The 16,256-nt window shown below is 36.5% G+C and overlaps 1 protein-coding gene across 4 annotated transcripts; it reads left to right on the forward strand.

Moving 5' to 3' along the window:
• Positions 1-205: 205 nt before the first annotated feature.
• LOC113063453 (transmembrane protein 200A-like) lies at positions 206-11,560 on the forward strand. Of its 4 annotated transcripts, none has more exons than XM_026233863.1 (3): positions 206-295; positions 549-806; positions 9,425-11,559. In XM_026233863.1, the coding sequence occupies exon 3, from the start codon at positions 9,443-9,445 to the stop codon at positions 10,934-10,936; it is 1,494 nt and encodes a 497-aa protein (XP_026089648.1). In that variant the 5' UTR covers positions 206-295; positions 549-806; positions 9,425-9,442; the 3' UTR covers positions 10,937-11,559. The 4 variants fall into 4 exon arrangements, with proteins under 4 accessions (XP_026089648.1, XP_026089646.1, XP_026089647.1 ...); XM_026233861.1 differs by adding an exon at positions 979-1,060 and having other exon boundaries at positions 210-806; positions 9,425-11,560; XM_026233862.1 differs by adding an exon at positions 1,002-1,060 and having other exon boundaries at positions 210-806; positions 9,425-11,560.
• Positions 11,561-16,256: the final 4,696 nt, after the last annotated feature.

Genomic DNA, 16,256 nt, shown 5'->3' on the forward strand with positions numbered 1-16,256 from the left:
ACTTTCTCTCAATCTCAATTTAAGTGTGCTTTACTGGCAAAACCTATTCATCTGTATTGCCAAAGAAATTGCAGCTGAGTTGCTTACAAATAGTGCACATGTATAAACAGACAGAAAAAGAGAATCTCTCTCTCTCTCTCAGTCACTCACTCACTCACTCGCTGTCAACGTGCGTCATCTGGAATGGCGTCACGTGGGAGTACAAAGACAACGCTCGCGCTCTGCCCGTTACAAACGCTTCGCGTCTGGGTCTCGAGCACTCCGTCAATGAGGATATACTTCACAAAGAACATCGGTATTTGTTATTTATTAAATTATACAATTAAATATGAGCGACTTTTACTTTTTGTCGACGCGAAATCGTCTGTTTGTTAGGATTATTCAAACATCTGAGTGAAATCGTGGAAATAACGGTCTTTCTTTGTACTGTTTATTGTGAATTCATAGACTGGAAAGGGGAGCTGAAAGAAAACAAAGGAAAGGGGGGAAAACAGACAAACTTGTTCCGTTTAGAGATATTCTCATCCACACATATTTTCTTTCATAAGAATCGTGGAGTTTGTCTCGAGCGCGCGCGCGCTGTGCTGAGATGGAGGACATGAGCGCGCTCAGATGGAAGTTTTCTCTCCAGACAACCAAGCCAAGATCATCTCATCGACTGGATCACGAAACTACAGAAAAACAGCTTTCAAAGCAAAGTATTAGCGAAAGTGTCTTCCCCTGTGAAGCGGAAATATGATGCTGCGCGTGACATCTTCTTGTGCGTAATGGACACATAACATCAGGAGGAGGATCTCAGCAGACAGGTGTGTGTTATCGCTCAATTACACTTTATGTTAGGCTTTATCATTCACTGAACAGCAAACCAGTAAAAATATACGTGGATATAGTAAAGTGTCTTTAGATCACAACAAACACGTTTTCGTCAGTACGCACAGATTTCACATTTATTACTTCACTTCTGCCATTTTCTCACAGTTATTCTTATCTACTTGCATTAGCAGTGGTTCTCTGCATCTGTATGATGCTGTAAAGGAAATGTTCAGCAGGTTTCTTAAAGGTCAGTATCTCTCCATCCGACAGATGAACAGATGAAAACAAGACCAATATTGGAGAACATATGATCGATATGACTGGGCCACAGAGGACTTTATTACTTCTGCCTCCCACACACACACACACACACGCACACACACACACACACACACACATAATGATCTGAGCTTATGAACAACAGATGATCGTGGGTAGTCATATATATTCATACAAGAATCTAGTCAGCCTTAAGACAATCTCTCAATTTATTTATAAATGGTTTCTAATTCAAAACAAAATGAATAAGAAACATATTTACTTGTACATCATATGCACACACATACACATGTTGTGGGGATGGTTTAATAAAGTCCTAAATCCATAGAAATATATATTCCATGGTTTAACAAAGAAAGATTAGATTAGATAAGTAACTGTTTTCTCTTTTTAATTATATATATATATATATATATATATATATATATATATTTTTTTTTTTTTTTTATTTATTTATTTATAAATATATATATATATATTTTTTTTTTTTTTTTTTTTTTACAGTTTTTAGTATCAAATGAAAATTGTCCGTCTACTTTCTTAATCCAAGGTTTGAGGCTTCCTGTAGGATTCTGCAGGGTTTTGTGATCATTTAGACAGCGTTACTGATTATAGCAGGCAGTGGAGGCTCTGGGAGAACTGCTGTTAAAGCTCAGGGCCATCCTGAAGTTTCTCAGCACTGTCTCGACCAAGACCAGATCTGCATGCCTAAATACAGCCCTGAGAAAGCTTAAGAAACCACTCAAGTGTTACAGTACTAGAACAAGGCCAACAGCTCACTGGCAAAACTACAAAACACATTAAGGGCCCTATTTTAACGATCTGAAACGCAAGTGTCAAAGCGCGAAGCGCAAGTAAGTTTGTGGGCGGGTCTCGGCGCTGTTGCTATTTTCCCGGCGGGATAAATGGCTCTTGCGCCCGGCGCAAATCTAAAATGGGTTGGTCTGAAGTAGCTTCATTATTCATAGGTGTGGTTTGGGCGTAACGTGAAATAAACCAATCAGAACTTCATCCAACATTCCCTTTAAAAGCAGGTGCGCAAGTTCCATTATGGATTGCTATTATTATGGCGTATTTACCAGGCGCACGCCAGGAGCGGTTCACAGCCGAGGAGACTGATGTTCTTGTAAGAGCAGTGAAAGACAGAGAAGTTGTGTTGTATGGGGATGGGAGAAACCCACCCAAAATAGCGTCGGTTAAACAGGCGTGGGAGGAAATAGCCACAATTGTTTCATCGATTTTTTTTTCCTGGTTCTTGACGGACAAACCAATTTGTCAGATGTCCTTATACATATATGACCTCAAACAGGTCTGATCCTTAATTACTACAATTAGCCTGAATAATTTGTAAGCTAGATTTATGCCTATTTTTTCACATCTTCGTGGCACACCACAATGATTTCCGTCATCTCATGTGTTAATATTTTTTTTAAGTGTAACAATTTATGATTTGCAAAAATAACTGTTGCATCTGTGTAGATTACATGAACAAAGTGTATGCGCGTTGTGCACGCTATGCATTATGGTCAAGCATGCGCCCTTAAAATAGCAGAATGAACAACGCGCAACGCGCCACTGACTTTAGACTAGGTTTTTTCTGGTCAGTGGCGCAATTGTTTAATGGAACATCAAAATAGCACCAGGGATTGTTTGCGCCGGAACACGCCTCCTTTTTTGCGCTGAACCGCCCAGGGAGCGCAAGTTCATTCACTAGTTTAGCGACGTGCTTCTGTGGAGGGAAAAGCGCGCTTTGCGCGGGTGCAAAATAGGAATGACACATGCGTCGGTGTACAAAGTCAATTGCGCTGGGTGCAAGATAGGGCCCTAAATGCTTTAGCTTTCTGTCCACAAATGTTTTTTGAAATGAACTAAGTTGTCGCACTTTAAAGGATCACCTGCAAAGTGTTTACTGTGAAATGAGCCACCTAAAACAGTTAATTATGAGCCACATCTTTTGGGCTGCATCTTCACAATGCGTGAACACTTTCGGTTTGAGATTAAACGTGAAACGCTCTCTACCCACAGACCAATGCAGAAAACACATGGCTTGGACTTCTCTCTAAACCAACATTTTGATATTGGATAACTATCCCAATAGCTAATTTTTCATTTGTTTCTCAGCCTTAAAAACTAGCGGGAATTGTATGGCCTTGTCCCCTTAGCAGTGAGTGTTTGACAGACCCATTGACTCTAGACTCAAACCCAGGGAATGGTTCATTTTTCGGTCTTTTTTTGTTTAGCACAGTGTTGAGTGCTCTAGCGTTTCAAAGCAGGACTCTTGAACTGTGATCCTCGAGAGTTTAGTTCCAACCAACGCTAACAAGCCTATAATATAAAAGGGAGACAACAACAACATACGTTTTTAACTTAAATATATAAATCAACTCCAGAAATCAATGTATACAAACGTGTCAATAGAATACATAGTATAAATTACTATGTACTCCTGCTTAAAATTAACTCAGATTGTGTTTTTTACTCACACGCAAAATAGCCTCTACACGTAGGTGTGCTCTTCTCTTTCAGACTTATAGCCATGATGCAATGAAGGCTTTTTCACCTTTTTTAATAAGATTCGAGTGCCTTGGACTATTATTAACCTTATCTTTGCATACGAATTTAGCATTACATGTGGAGCTCTCCATTAGAAACTTTTACTGTATTTTTACTAAAACAGCCACCAAGATGATAATCTTGAAAATTGTGGATAACAGCATTGTATTTAGAGCAACTCCTGATGTATCAAAGTTTACAGATCTGCACTGTAGCTGAACATGTCTACTGAGCACATGATCCTCACAATGATCTCCTTAATGCATTATGATTTCTGCACTCTCACAAATACTGTAATCATAAATAACACAGTGAAAACACATTGCATCTGTGCATGAGCCATTACACATCACACCCATCACATATAATATTTATATAGTGTTTCTCAGGGTTAGTTTATAAAGTTAGCAAAAGTTATTTCGGTCTCTAACAGCAGTATTGATATTGTGATTGATGGACAGATGTGAGTTGCTCAGAACACTCCTTGATTACAGATGATGATGACACATGTTCAGAGGATGTCAAGGGGAGATTTTGTTGTCACGATGGCCCCGATTTCAAATCAGGGTGTTTCAGAGGAGTAGAAAAGTATAATTCATACTTTAAACTGCAGTTAGTTTTAGGTTTAAAACCTGCATTCATTGTATGTTTTTATTGTAGAATAATAACTTATATGTATAAATGTCAAGAGCGTTTTGATTCTTAATTTCAGGACCCCTATAGGTCATCCATTATTAAACTGGTTCAGCTGTGTTGGCACTAAACTCAGCAAGACAGCAGTTCTCCACAAGCAGGGTTTAAGTTTCAAAGAATTGATTTTGACCATGAATTTGTACTGATGTGTTCGACACATGCACAGCTATGACTGCTTTGTAATATTTCACTAGACTCGGCAGAGGACCATATAGAGTTTCTTCATTTTCACACTAATTTAAACTCTAATTTCACAAATGTGGGTAACTTCTGACCCCCTTCCAGATCCAGTAGATTTGTCTTGTGTTGTTTTTATTGGCATTTTCTTCCACTACTAGTAGTAGTTATGCCTGTTTCACATTGCAAGTGCCACATATTTTTCATGCTGCTCATAGTATTGCCATATTGCAGGGCTGTTAAATTAACATTTAAGTATTCATTGATTTTAAAATATAAAAAAGCACATTCAAGTGCATGATAGTATCAGTTTTGCCAAGATGTATTTCTGACATACATTGTCCATCTCCTCAGTGTCATTTCTGATAAAAAGGGCAGTTAAGAAAAGTTAGTTTTCTTATACTTCAGATTTTATTACAAAGATGAGACGAATATGCACATCATGAATGTAATTAAACTATTTGATTAAAACATACTGTTGATTAAAACTTTTTGAGAAGTAACAAATAACACCACAAGATCTTAACAATGCACTAGCAGTGTTTTTGAATAAAAATACCCTGAAAAGAATAGAATACTGTGCTACTTCAATAATGTGTGTAATTTTTCAGCTATGATAATAGTCCTGCTACTGTTTAGTTCAGTGGCTCTCAGCCAGGGGTCTCTCAGCTGACTTCCAAGGGCTCCTCAATATGACCTTAAAATCATTTGAATAATAGTAAAGGGAAGACAAGCATTAAAATAAGCCAAGGAACCTAAAAAAAAAAAAAAAGATATTTCATTTCACCTTTTCAACAACCTTGTTTCTTTTTCTTTGTAGAACCACTCTACCCACCGTCTTGTAAAACCTGGATATTAGAGGAGGCCTAATTTTCTAAATGTGATATAGCTAATTCAGTAAATCTGGGGCAGGGAATGAGAGGAATGTGTTTAGTGTTTAGAGCAGAGTATCATTTCTGCAAACACGGTTGCTAGGTGTGACATGCCCTGCGAAAATGTAGCTTTGAAACCCCTTGCCTGAAATAAAATATGCATACAGAGATAACTAGCAATGAATGTCTTTTGCAGTCGGTGGAACACAGAGTTACAGATCCGATGTTTGAAGCTGCTGATAAGCACACAGGCAATACGTAACGGCTCATAGGGAGTTAAAGCATTCTTTAGTTTAGAGCAAAGTGCCTGTTTTCTAGACTGTAGCAGACAATAGATAACTGCTGGCTATGATCTCATAATGTGTGCTTTTGTTCTCATGTTTGTTTATATAATCTCCACCTCTTCTATTCTGAAGAACTGAAGCCTCCAACTCTTTTAACATTCTGTGGCTTCATGGCTTTGTTTCCTTTAGTAGAATAATAACTGTGTATGTGCACCACTCGCCTTGTGTCATACATCAGCACTCATTGTCCTGGATTATAAATACAACACCACACCAAGGCCAACAGCCTCTGAAGCATCACCTGTTTAGTGATTAGATTAAAATTTGATTAGGCATGAAACTGATAAAGATGTTTATTAGTGTGTTTGCTTTATGGATAAAATCTTTCTTCAGTCTTTGGATTGTCTCCTTCTTAAGAATTTTATAATGAATGGATGATTTCATGTATTTGTAAATCTATTAATTCATTTATTAACATATCTTACTTTTATCAAGTAAAAGTACTTTTATTTGGGTACTTTTATTTACCCAGAGAGTCAATGTCAGAAGAGAAAAACACCAACACCTCTTGCTGTGTGTGGGTTCACCTTCAACCTCCGGGATCTGATTAGTTCCTCTTTGATAACATTTAGCCGTCATGTTGGTTCTCACTTGCTTTTACTAATTGATCGGTAACAAATGATCACTGGACTAAAGCTTACCTTTTATACATGTTTGGCTGTTTCATCTGATGAAATTTGAAAGATAATGAAATTAATCCAAATTATATATAATACTTTTTAATAATACTCAATATATACAGTGGGTACAGAAAGTATTCAGACCCCCTTAATTTTTCCACTCTTTGTTATATTGCAGCCATTTGCCAAAATAATTTTTCCTCATTAATGTACACACAGCACCCCATATTGATAGAAAAACACAGAATTGTTGACATTTTTTTGCAGATTTATTAAAAAAGAAAAACTGAAATATCAAATAGTCCTAAGTAATCAGACCCTTTGCTATTCAGTAGAAGCACCCTTTTGATCTAATACCGCCATAAGTCTTTTTGACACCTGGATTTGGGGATCCTCTGCCATTCCTCCTTGCAGATCCTCTCCAGTTCTGTCAGGTTGGATGGTAAATGTGGGTGGACAGCCATTTACTCTTTCAGATTGAAAATATAATTGTTTAACAGTATAACCTGATATGCTTAAAAAATGCTTAAACAAACTGCCAAAAGTGAGCTCACAAAGAAAAAAAAGATGTATTTTTAAAGATATCTTTTGCTGTTGTTTGAAATCCCTAACATGGACAGGACCTAAAGCCAGGACTCAAACTCAGGTCAGCCATATTGATGGGAAGTTTGGAGCATTTGACTATACTTTGATCTTTGAAACTGGTTCAGCAAAATGAACAAACCCTTTTTCATATCATTTTATCCATTTTGTTGATTTCAGCTGAGTATAATTACAATGTTAAATATGATATGCAAATCCTCAGCATCTAATTACGCAAACATCGATCTCATTATATGATCTATAATGCACCCAACTCCAAATTATAAGAAAAAATAAATGATTAATACATTTTCATTAAAATTGAAGACCAGAAACAATACGTAACTTTAAAAAAAATATATATATAATAAACTATGCGCTTTTTTGTAAGGAAGGTTAGAATTATTAACATATTTCTGTATCTATTGCTGCTCTCGTGTCATTTGACAAAAGAATGAACAACTTGAACCCGAAGACTCTGGAGATGAACTAATAATTTCTCTTTCCGGTAAAAATCTATTAGAGTTTGCACATGCGTGGTCAAAAATGGTCGTGGTCGAAATTTCGTGGTCGAAATGAATGAATCCCTTGCTGAGACAACTCGATGTTCTGAGTCATGTTGTAGACTCATCAAAATGAATTAATCATTTAAGAGCGACCATCAGTAGTCGACCAAAGCTTTGCTGCGTGATATGACAGTGTGGTGCCCACAAGGCTGTGTCTTCAACATAAACATGTTGTTAAAGTGTGTAAAAAAATATGTAGGATTGCACATTGTATGTGTAGGATCTAGTGACCCTTCTGAGAGAAGAGCATTGAGCCTCAAGGGGAACTTCTATCTGAAAACTGTTAATCAACATACAGTATTCCAATTTTTACTACTAATAATTGCTTCTATGACCCAATCATTTAGGCTGTATTTGTGAAATTACACTTCTTATTGTTGTCGTTTACTTGCTCTTTCCTAATGACAGACAAACTAATGAAATTCTGTTGCTTTGCAACCCTAAATTAAGACGGACACAGTTTGTGTTTTAGCTGTATTTCCTCTGTGCAACATATAAAATTCAAGTAAAAAATAAAACACCAACATGTCAAAAAAATTAACAAAATGAAAATAACAGTATCACTGTTTATAAAAAGAAACACCTTCTTGTTTTAGTATTTTGTTGAACCACCTTTTGCTAAAATTACAGCCTTTAATCTGTTTGTATTTGTCTCTACTAACTTTGCACATCTACACTTTGCAACACTTGCTCACTCTTCTTTGCACGACTGCTCAAGTTCAGTTAAATTTGATGCTGAGTGTTTGTGGACTGCAGTCACATATTTTCAGTGGGGTTTAAGTCAGGGCTCTGATGAGGCCATCCAAGGACCTTTTTCTAATTTAACCACTCTATGTAGTTCTGCTGTGTGCTCTGGGTCATTGTCATGTTGGAAGGTAACATTCTTCCCATTGACAACTTTCTGGCAGCAGATTTTCCTCAAGAATTTGATGGTATTTTGCTCCATTTATTTGCCTTCTATACAGAGAAGTGCTCCTCTCTGACCAGTTTCCTCTGGCTATTTCATCAGTTTGAAGTGACATCCCAATCCAGGGAGGATCTGTGTTCTACCAAATACCTTCCACTTCTTTATATTAATCTTGACTGTGATTCTAGGCTTGGATAAAGCTGTCTTTAACTTTTCTTCTTTCTTTTTTGAGTTTTTTATATACCCTCTGTTGCTGTTCGAGATTAGCCATTTTAATAGACAGATACTAAATATATTTTAGATTTGATGACATAATTGATTTGTGGGTGGTGGTATTGGCGCAGTGGATAAGACACATGCCTTTGGTGTGAGAGACCTGGGTTTGAATCCACTGTGAGACACCAATGTGTCCCTGAGCAAGACACTTAACCCCTTAGTTGCTCCAGAGCAGTGCGACCTCTGATATATATAGCAATTGTAAGTCGCTTTGGATAAAAGCGTCAGCTAAATGAATGAGTAAATGTGCATTGATTTTATTGTTTCCACATACTCGACTGCCCTTGGCTTCCAATATCACATTGCCAGACTTTTCCTTGTACATATGCAATCACTTTTGACTAATGCTTCATTGTTTTATTCATGGAGTTAAACTTTCAGATAATTTTAAACTAGCATTAACAGTGTTAGAGGGATCAAGATATGGGGAGATATTCTTTAACAAATCTCCATCGTGTTATGAGTTGTCTCTTAAATAATTTTTCATTTTCTCTCATGTACTAATTATGCAACTATCATGGCTTTGTTTTGCTTGCTCTTCATACAAAGCGAGAAAAGGATAACAACATAATACTGGGATCTAAAAACATTAAAAAAATATCAACAACAGTGTTTAGACTAGAATCCAGTGAACAAATTTCTCTAAAACCTAGAGTTAGACTTTGAGATCAAAGATGAGACCGTTGAATCAAGACCGAGGTCTCCGGCTTACTTTAACACTTGTTTTTTCATTTATTTGCAGGCTTGTATTGCCATAGCAATGATTGCAACAGGTGGGGTGATCACAGGGCTCGCAGCATTGAAAAGACAAGACTCCGCCCGCTCTCAGTATCATCTGCCAATCCAGAGCTCCACCTCTGCACCTGAGAAGAAATGCACTAAGCGTAAATCTAGAGCTGATGTGGTGGTGGTCAGAGGGAAGATCAGACTGTATTCGGCGTCAGGATTCTTCCTGGTTTTGGGACTGCTGATTCTCATGGCAGGAATCGCAATGGCTGTTCTAGGATACTGGCCTCATAAGGACTACCAGAAGGCACCAGAAAGCAAGTTGTCCGTAAACAATACGCAGGTTGGCGAGGAGAAGGTGGGTTCTATTGCACAATTCTTGGAACAGCACCTGCATTCAGAAAAGATGAAAATGTTGGGTCCTTTTACAATGGGAATTGGGATTTTTATCTTCATCTGTGCTAATGCCATTTTGCATGAGAACAGGGATCGTGAGACAAAGATCATCCACATGAGGGACATGTATTCGACAGTCATAGACGTTCACAGCTTGCGGATTAAGGAGCAGAAATTTATGAATGGTGCTTACATGGGTCCCTATGCGGACACAAAGATCTGTTCCTTTGGTCTGGACAGTCACTTTGCCTCACGGCCCACAGCAAACACACTAATGTCCTTCTCTGGTCTAGAGGGGGATGTCCGATTCTCCCACAGGACCAGCTCGGCTGAGGATGAGGAGGGTCTAATGAGTGAGGCCAGAGGTGGATTAGGCCTGTTGTCGCCTACCTACAGAGACCGCTCTGAATGTATCTTTGGGTTCCAAGATGTGGGTAATCGTCGGTGGGAGGACAAGCGTGGTGCGCTCAAGAAATGGCAAACACGCTCCATTGTTTCCTCTTCCATCAGCGCCTTCACGCTGCCTGTCATCAAACTCAACAACTGCGTTATTGATGAGCCAGACATTGATAGCATCACGGAAGATTTAGAGCAGAACAGGGTGCACTCCAGAACTCCGTCAATGGAATCGTTAACAGTCCCTGTTCCCAACACCGCCAAAGCTTTCAAGCCTCCGGGTGCCCACCTGCTCCGGAGCAACTCAGCCGCTGAATCCCCAAGCTCCACATCATCCCAATCTTCACTCTCTCCTAGATCCACCAGTAGTAGATTCCTGTCACCTGGAGCTGCACGTAAAGACTTTGGCTCCAATAACTCCCTCCACATGTTATCAGCCCATTCCAAATCTCTGGATTTAGAGAGAGGGCCCACAATGCTGACTGTCCAGCCTGAACAGAGGAAACACCCTAGCTGGCCCAGATTGGACCGCAGTAATAGTAAAGGATACACTAAACTGGAGGACAAAGAGGACCCTATGGACAGGCTAATAGTGCCCCCAGTGGCTGTGAAGAAGGACTACACTAAAAAAGAGAAGCTTCTTATGATCTCCAGGTCTCACAATAACTTGAGTTTTGAGCATGATGAGTTTATGAGCAGCAGTCTGAAGAGAGGCACCTCAGAGACTAGATTTTAAAACTGAGCTAGTGTCAAATGTCTATCCAGTGGCTTTAGGCGTTCACAATGCACCTGCAATACAGAAGACAGTTCCTGCTCAGTAATGCTGCTTTTTGTGTTGCAGAATGGTATTTCACCATGAATTTGAAATACAAAAGCTGTAATGGTAAATACAAGTATGGGTACAGCAAATAATTCGGTAACTGACACAGGTTAGTCAAATTTGTAAAAATGTGTTTGCAGTGTTTTTGTTAACATTCAGACAGGATCTATTATCTGTTTGAGCACAGTATGTGTGTTGTACCAGCACTGCTAGTTATTTTACTTCAAATAATGTATTGTTTAAAACACACACACACATACACACACTGATATTTTCTGTGTTGAGAACTTCTGTGTGTAATTTATCTGTTTCTCAGATTAAACAAAACCTTTTCAGATAATGTTGCTGTTTGTAGTTACATTTTAAATCTCAGAAATGAATTACCAAATAACCCTGAATACACCAAGAGCATTTGGAGCAGTTGGGAGTTCAGTGTCTTGGTCAAGGGTGATAATTCAGTTTTGGTTTTAAAGGTGGAAGAGAGCACTGTTCATTCACTCCCCCTACCTACAATCCCTGCCGGTACCAAAAACACTTGAAAAAGCAACCTTTGGGTTACTCGTTATTAAAAATATGCACAAACATTTTGAAACGCCTACATCCTAAACTATAGGATACAGCCTATTCTGTCAAATGTGGAAATACATTTTTGTTGTTTAAACAACCTTAATGACCATCTCAGTTGATCTCAAATGTGTGCTAGACGCTGTCGCCCAGCTAGAATGTTTTTGTTCTAAAAATGTTCTAAGAACATTACCATGCATTGTTTTAGCAATGTTTTTATCAGGTAGTTTTATTTTTGTTCCCAGAAAGTTCTCTCAAAAGATAGGATAACATTTTATAAAAACATTCTATAAAAAATGTTTATTAATAACATTAGAACATTATCCACTAACATTCTAATTAATATTTAAGCGGGAAACTTTTCATTGTACATTGGATGTGGGCTCAAATGTTGCTCAGATGTCAAATTTTGGTTGAAAGTAAAAACCCAACTTACTCCATTAAATAACTCCAAAAAACAGTATTTCCATCTTCACTTTTTATAAACCAGGTTGACTTTATTTCTGTCATATATTTAAAACAATTTTATTGAGATTAACAGAGGTTTAGATGTGGATGTATGTTTAAAGTGATAGTTTGGTTTCATGTCACCATAATGGTGATCAGTGTTAGTTTTAGTTGGGAAATTTGACTTGACTTGACATTGATTTTCTCTAGCTACTATAAGATCTAAACCTATGTTAAAGTAAGAACTTTTTTAAATGTATGAAAGAAATAAAGTAAATCTTGTTTATAGTAAATTAAGTTGGTAATGCTGTTTTTGGATTTGCTGGAGCTTGACATCAAACAAAGGTTGGGTTTTCACTGTCAATCCAAACTTGACTTCTGAGCAATGTAAGTCCACATCTAGTGTGATGGGAATCTTTATTAGAATGTTAGAAGATAATGGTCTAACAATGTTATCAATACACATTTTTATAATGTTTTTAGAGAATGTTATCCTATCTTTTAGCAAAACATTCTGGGAACTAAAATAAAAACATTCCCAGATTATGAAATATTCCTAGGTGGGTGTGTGTATCTGTGGAATTTACATCACCTAAATTCATAAATTTCTCCCGAAATACATGAAACTGGCCAGTGAACTGCGAGTAAACTTTATGGTTACCTGCACAATGTGTATTTGATGTTGTCAAATTTTAATTTAAAAGTTTTTTATTGACGCTTTCCATAGAAATCAGTGTGTATTTAACAAACTATAAATTTCTTTTTTTGCTAGTACTTAATTGAAATGTCCATTTAAATGTCTGAAATCTTAAATTAAATTAAACAAAGCTTGAATAGAGTTGAATATACTGAACAGTTTTGATAAATATTAAAAGTACAGGGCGCGTCTTCAGCCAAAGTCAAGGCAAGTCAAAGATTTAAAATTGATCTTATTTCGAGGGTGGAGGGGTATCTTCATGTTTGATTAAACATCCGTAAATAGCCTTGACATCATAATATAGCCTATTATAATAGGCTATTTTACTTAGCTCATTTTTGATTGAAGTTTTTGTCTTCTGTGTAAAAAACTTTCCTGTGTATAGATTTTTGTAATAACAATAAGCTTATTTTTCATAAACTTGGTGCTGATAACAGCTTAACATTATTTACCTTTGCCTACTTTTGGGGTTTTCTATATTCCAATATCATTATGCTTCAATTAGCTAGTTATAGATTAAGAGTTGTTGTTTTGGATGTGTTTAATGATTTTTTGTTAAAATAACATTCTGTTCCATAAATGTATTGTCAGCAGGTTTATTTAGCTACTTTTCACTACACTACACAGTACTGTAGGACTTTGAATGTTAAAGTGCAAAAGAACCCCTGACCACTCTTGTGGGTAAAAACACTGATACAATAAATAAAAAACGATACTGGGTGTGTGAATAATCAAACATTGCCAATAATCAGAGCCTAGGTCCATGTGAAAGTACCTGGAGAAAACACTGAGCAGTGCTCGTGTGTTCATCCGGGGAAACTCTTAAGAGTAATATGGGAAGTGCTGCCAAATTCTGCTCCCAGTCAGTGAAGATCCATCTGGAGTAAAACTACCAGTCAGGGAGTGACTGACAATTCATTCCATCCTGTTTCCATGGAAATCAAAGAATACTCCATATTACAGCTCATGTTTGATTATATTCTCCAGCCACAAATGTTCACACATTGTTATTACTTGATATCAGTGCATCATAACATGATAGACTTATTGTGGTGTTGTGTGTTCACATTTAATATTCTGCACGAATATTCAGCAAACTCCCTGGAAACAATTGTAATAAAAAAATCTGAAGTTATAAGATTTTATGTAATAAGACAACAAATTTAAACATTCAAATTTTTTGTTGTTGAAAAATTGCAAGCAAATCTATATCCAGGTGAGACAGCACAAAAATAATATTAATTAAATAATAATTAGCAGAATTTGTATTTGTATTTTTTATTAACATTCCTTTAATGTTACCTTTTGACGTTTTCTCTGTTGTAACTACAATAATAGATATAATTAGTGGTGTCTCTTGGAGAGAAGAACCTTTGCTTGCGTGCCTCGTTAAGGTCCTGTCGTACTAACACCCACTGTGACTGGGGTAACAGAATCTCACCATGGCAACAAAAGAACCCCTGCCAGTTAGCAAAGTGACGTCAAAAGACCCTCACAATGGAAACACCAGCTGCAAAGAAGATCTTGGTCATCTGGACCGGCTTACCGGTTCATCACTATGAAATTCCTAGTAACAATTTGGTACTTATAATAAATTTTATATAGAATGCTCTGGTTGTGATATACATATTCATATTCAGATATTATATGTATACATATTCATAATATTCACTCTGCATCTGTGATGATTCCCAAAAATTGAACAATTTTCTTAAAAAAAGAGTTTAAGCTATGAAAATGGAAACAGAATAAAAGCATATCTTTCCTAAAAAATAAATAAATAAATAAAAGGTCTTGTCATATGCAAGAATGTTATTATCATGGTGCACTGTTTAACCTTAAACATTTTGTTAACTAAATGAATTATGTGACACCAAAAGCAGTATTTTATTACTAAATATATATATGAAATATAATTTTTTTTAATTAAATTTTTTAATTTATATATATATATATATATATATATATAATTTATATATATTTATATATATGTATTTTTTTATTATTATTATTATTATTTTTTTATGCATTTCATAGCCAGAAAAACAACAGCCAGTTGTATTTCATAATGGGAAATTGACTGGTCAGCAGTTAATTTCATGCAGAAAATTGTAATCCCAAAACTGATTTTGTGCATAAAATTCAGGTTAATGTACTTTTCAATTCATGAACAAAAACTTATCCCTTAACATAACATACAAAGCAGCTAATCAGATTTTAATATTTTCATATTTCACATTCATATTATAAATTCCCCAATTTAAAATGAGATTACAATCTTTATGTTTTTAATCGAACACCAGAACAACAGCTTTATTTGTTACCAGTTACATTCCCACCAATTAACTACACATCATGTCTGAGTTCATATTTTTGGTCTGAATCATAATTAATATTTAAAGTGCTTAAAATCCCCAACACAGGCACACAATCCAGGACAGATCCCACTCAACTGAGAATACGAATCCCTATCACGCCACACTATTTAAATATTTTATCACTCTGTAAATATTTCAAACTGAAAGCCCTCTTATCTGAGCAGGTTGCTTATGGATTCGGAGAATATTATGCATGTACACACACACACATGGTCAGCTGAGCTCTGCCTATAATACTACTTAATTAGATTTGCTTTTATTTAACTAATTTATTTATAATTAAATTATTTTTCTTTCTTGACCACCAAGCCGTAAGTGTAAGCACAAAATCAGATGTATGAGTATATTGTGAGCTGTAAACAGAAGGAGCCTACTTCTATCCTAACAATTTGTTCATTGTAATAGTGCAGTCATGAAGATAGTGGTTGACATTTTCTGAACTTCTTCCACCCGGATGTAAGTCCTTTAACTGCCCTCATACATCAGGTAGGGGAGGCGGCTTGTTGTCTATTTTTAATGAATGTGGCTTGGAAGACGAATCCGTCGATAGATGTATGACAGAGTTAAAATTCTGCACATTACCCTAAAGGAAACACTTTCTCTGAATATATTTCTTTAATATTCATATATTATTTTATATTAATACAGCAATCCCTTTATATTATGGTCAATAGTGTTCATGAACAAATGTTTACAAGCAACAGTAATTGTGTGAGAGGGGAGAGGAGGATGTTTATCTATTGTGAGCGTGTTTGCCTGACAGAGCGTGAATTTGCATCTCTTTAAAAATCCTGCAGTGTTTCTGTGGTCCTTCCTATAGATGACACAAGAGTATACCACTTAAAGGATGAGCACGGGAGAAGGCAGAGAGTGGTGGAAGAAAGAGAGTTAATTTAAAAGAGGCAAGAATCACACGTTTAATCCTCTTTACACGCAGTCATGAATCAAATGTGTTTTTAAAACCAATTTACAGGCAGATACATCAATCATTGTGATGATAAACTGAGCTTTCTTCATGTCAGAGGTGAGAATGGTGGCTAGAGAAATAAGGAGTGAAGGGGAGACATGAGTGTGTGGGGAAAAAAAGAGAAAAACAGATAGAAAAAGAGAATGAAGACAAAGAGGATAGATGTGGACAGATACACACACA

Source organism: Carassius auratus, chromosome 45, assembly GCF_003368295.1.
Source record: "Carassius auratus strain Wakin chromosome 45, ASM336829v1, whole genome shotgun sequence".
NCBI lineage: Eukaryota > Metazoa > Chordata > Actinopteri > Cypriniformes > Cyprinidae > Carassius > Carassius auratus.

Bases quoted from the DNA above. Each gene is read 5' to 3' on its own strand.
- LOC113063453 (XM_026233863.1), top strand. From the start codon at position 9,443: ATGATTGCAACAGGTGGGGTGATCACAGGGCTCGCAGCATTGAAAAGA.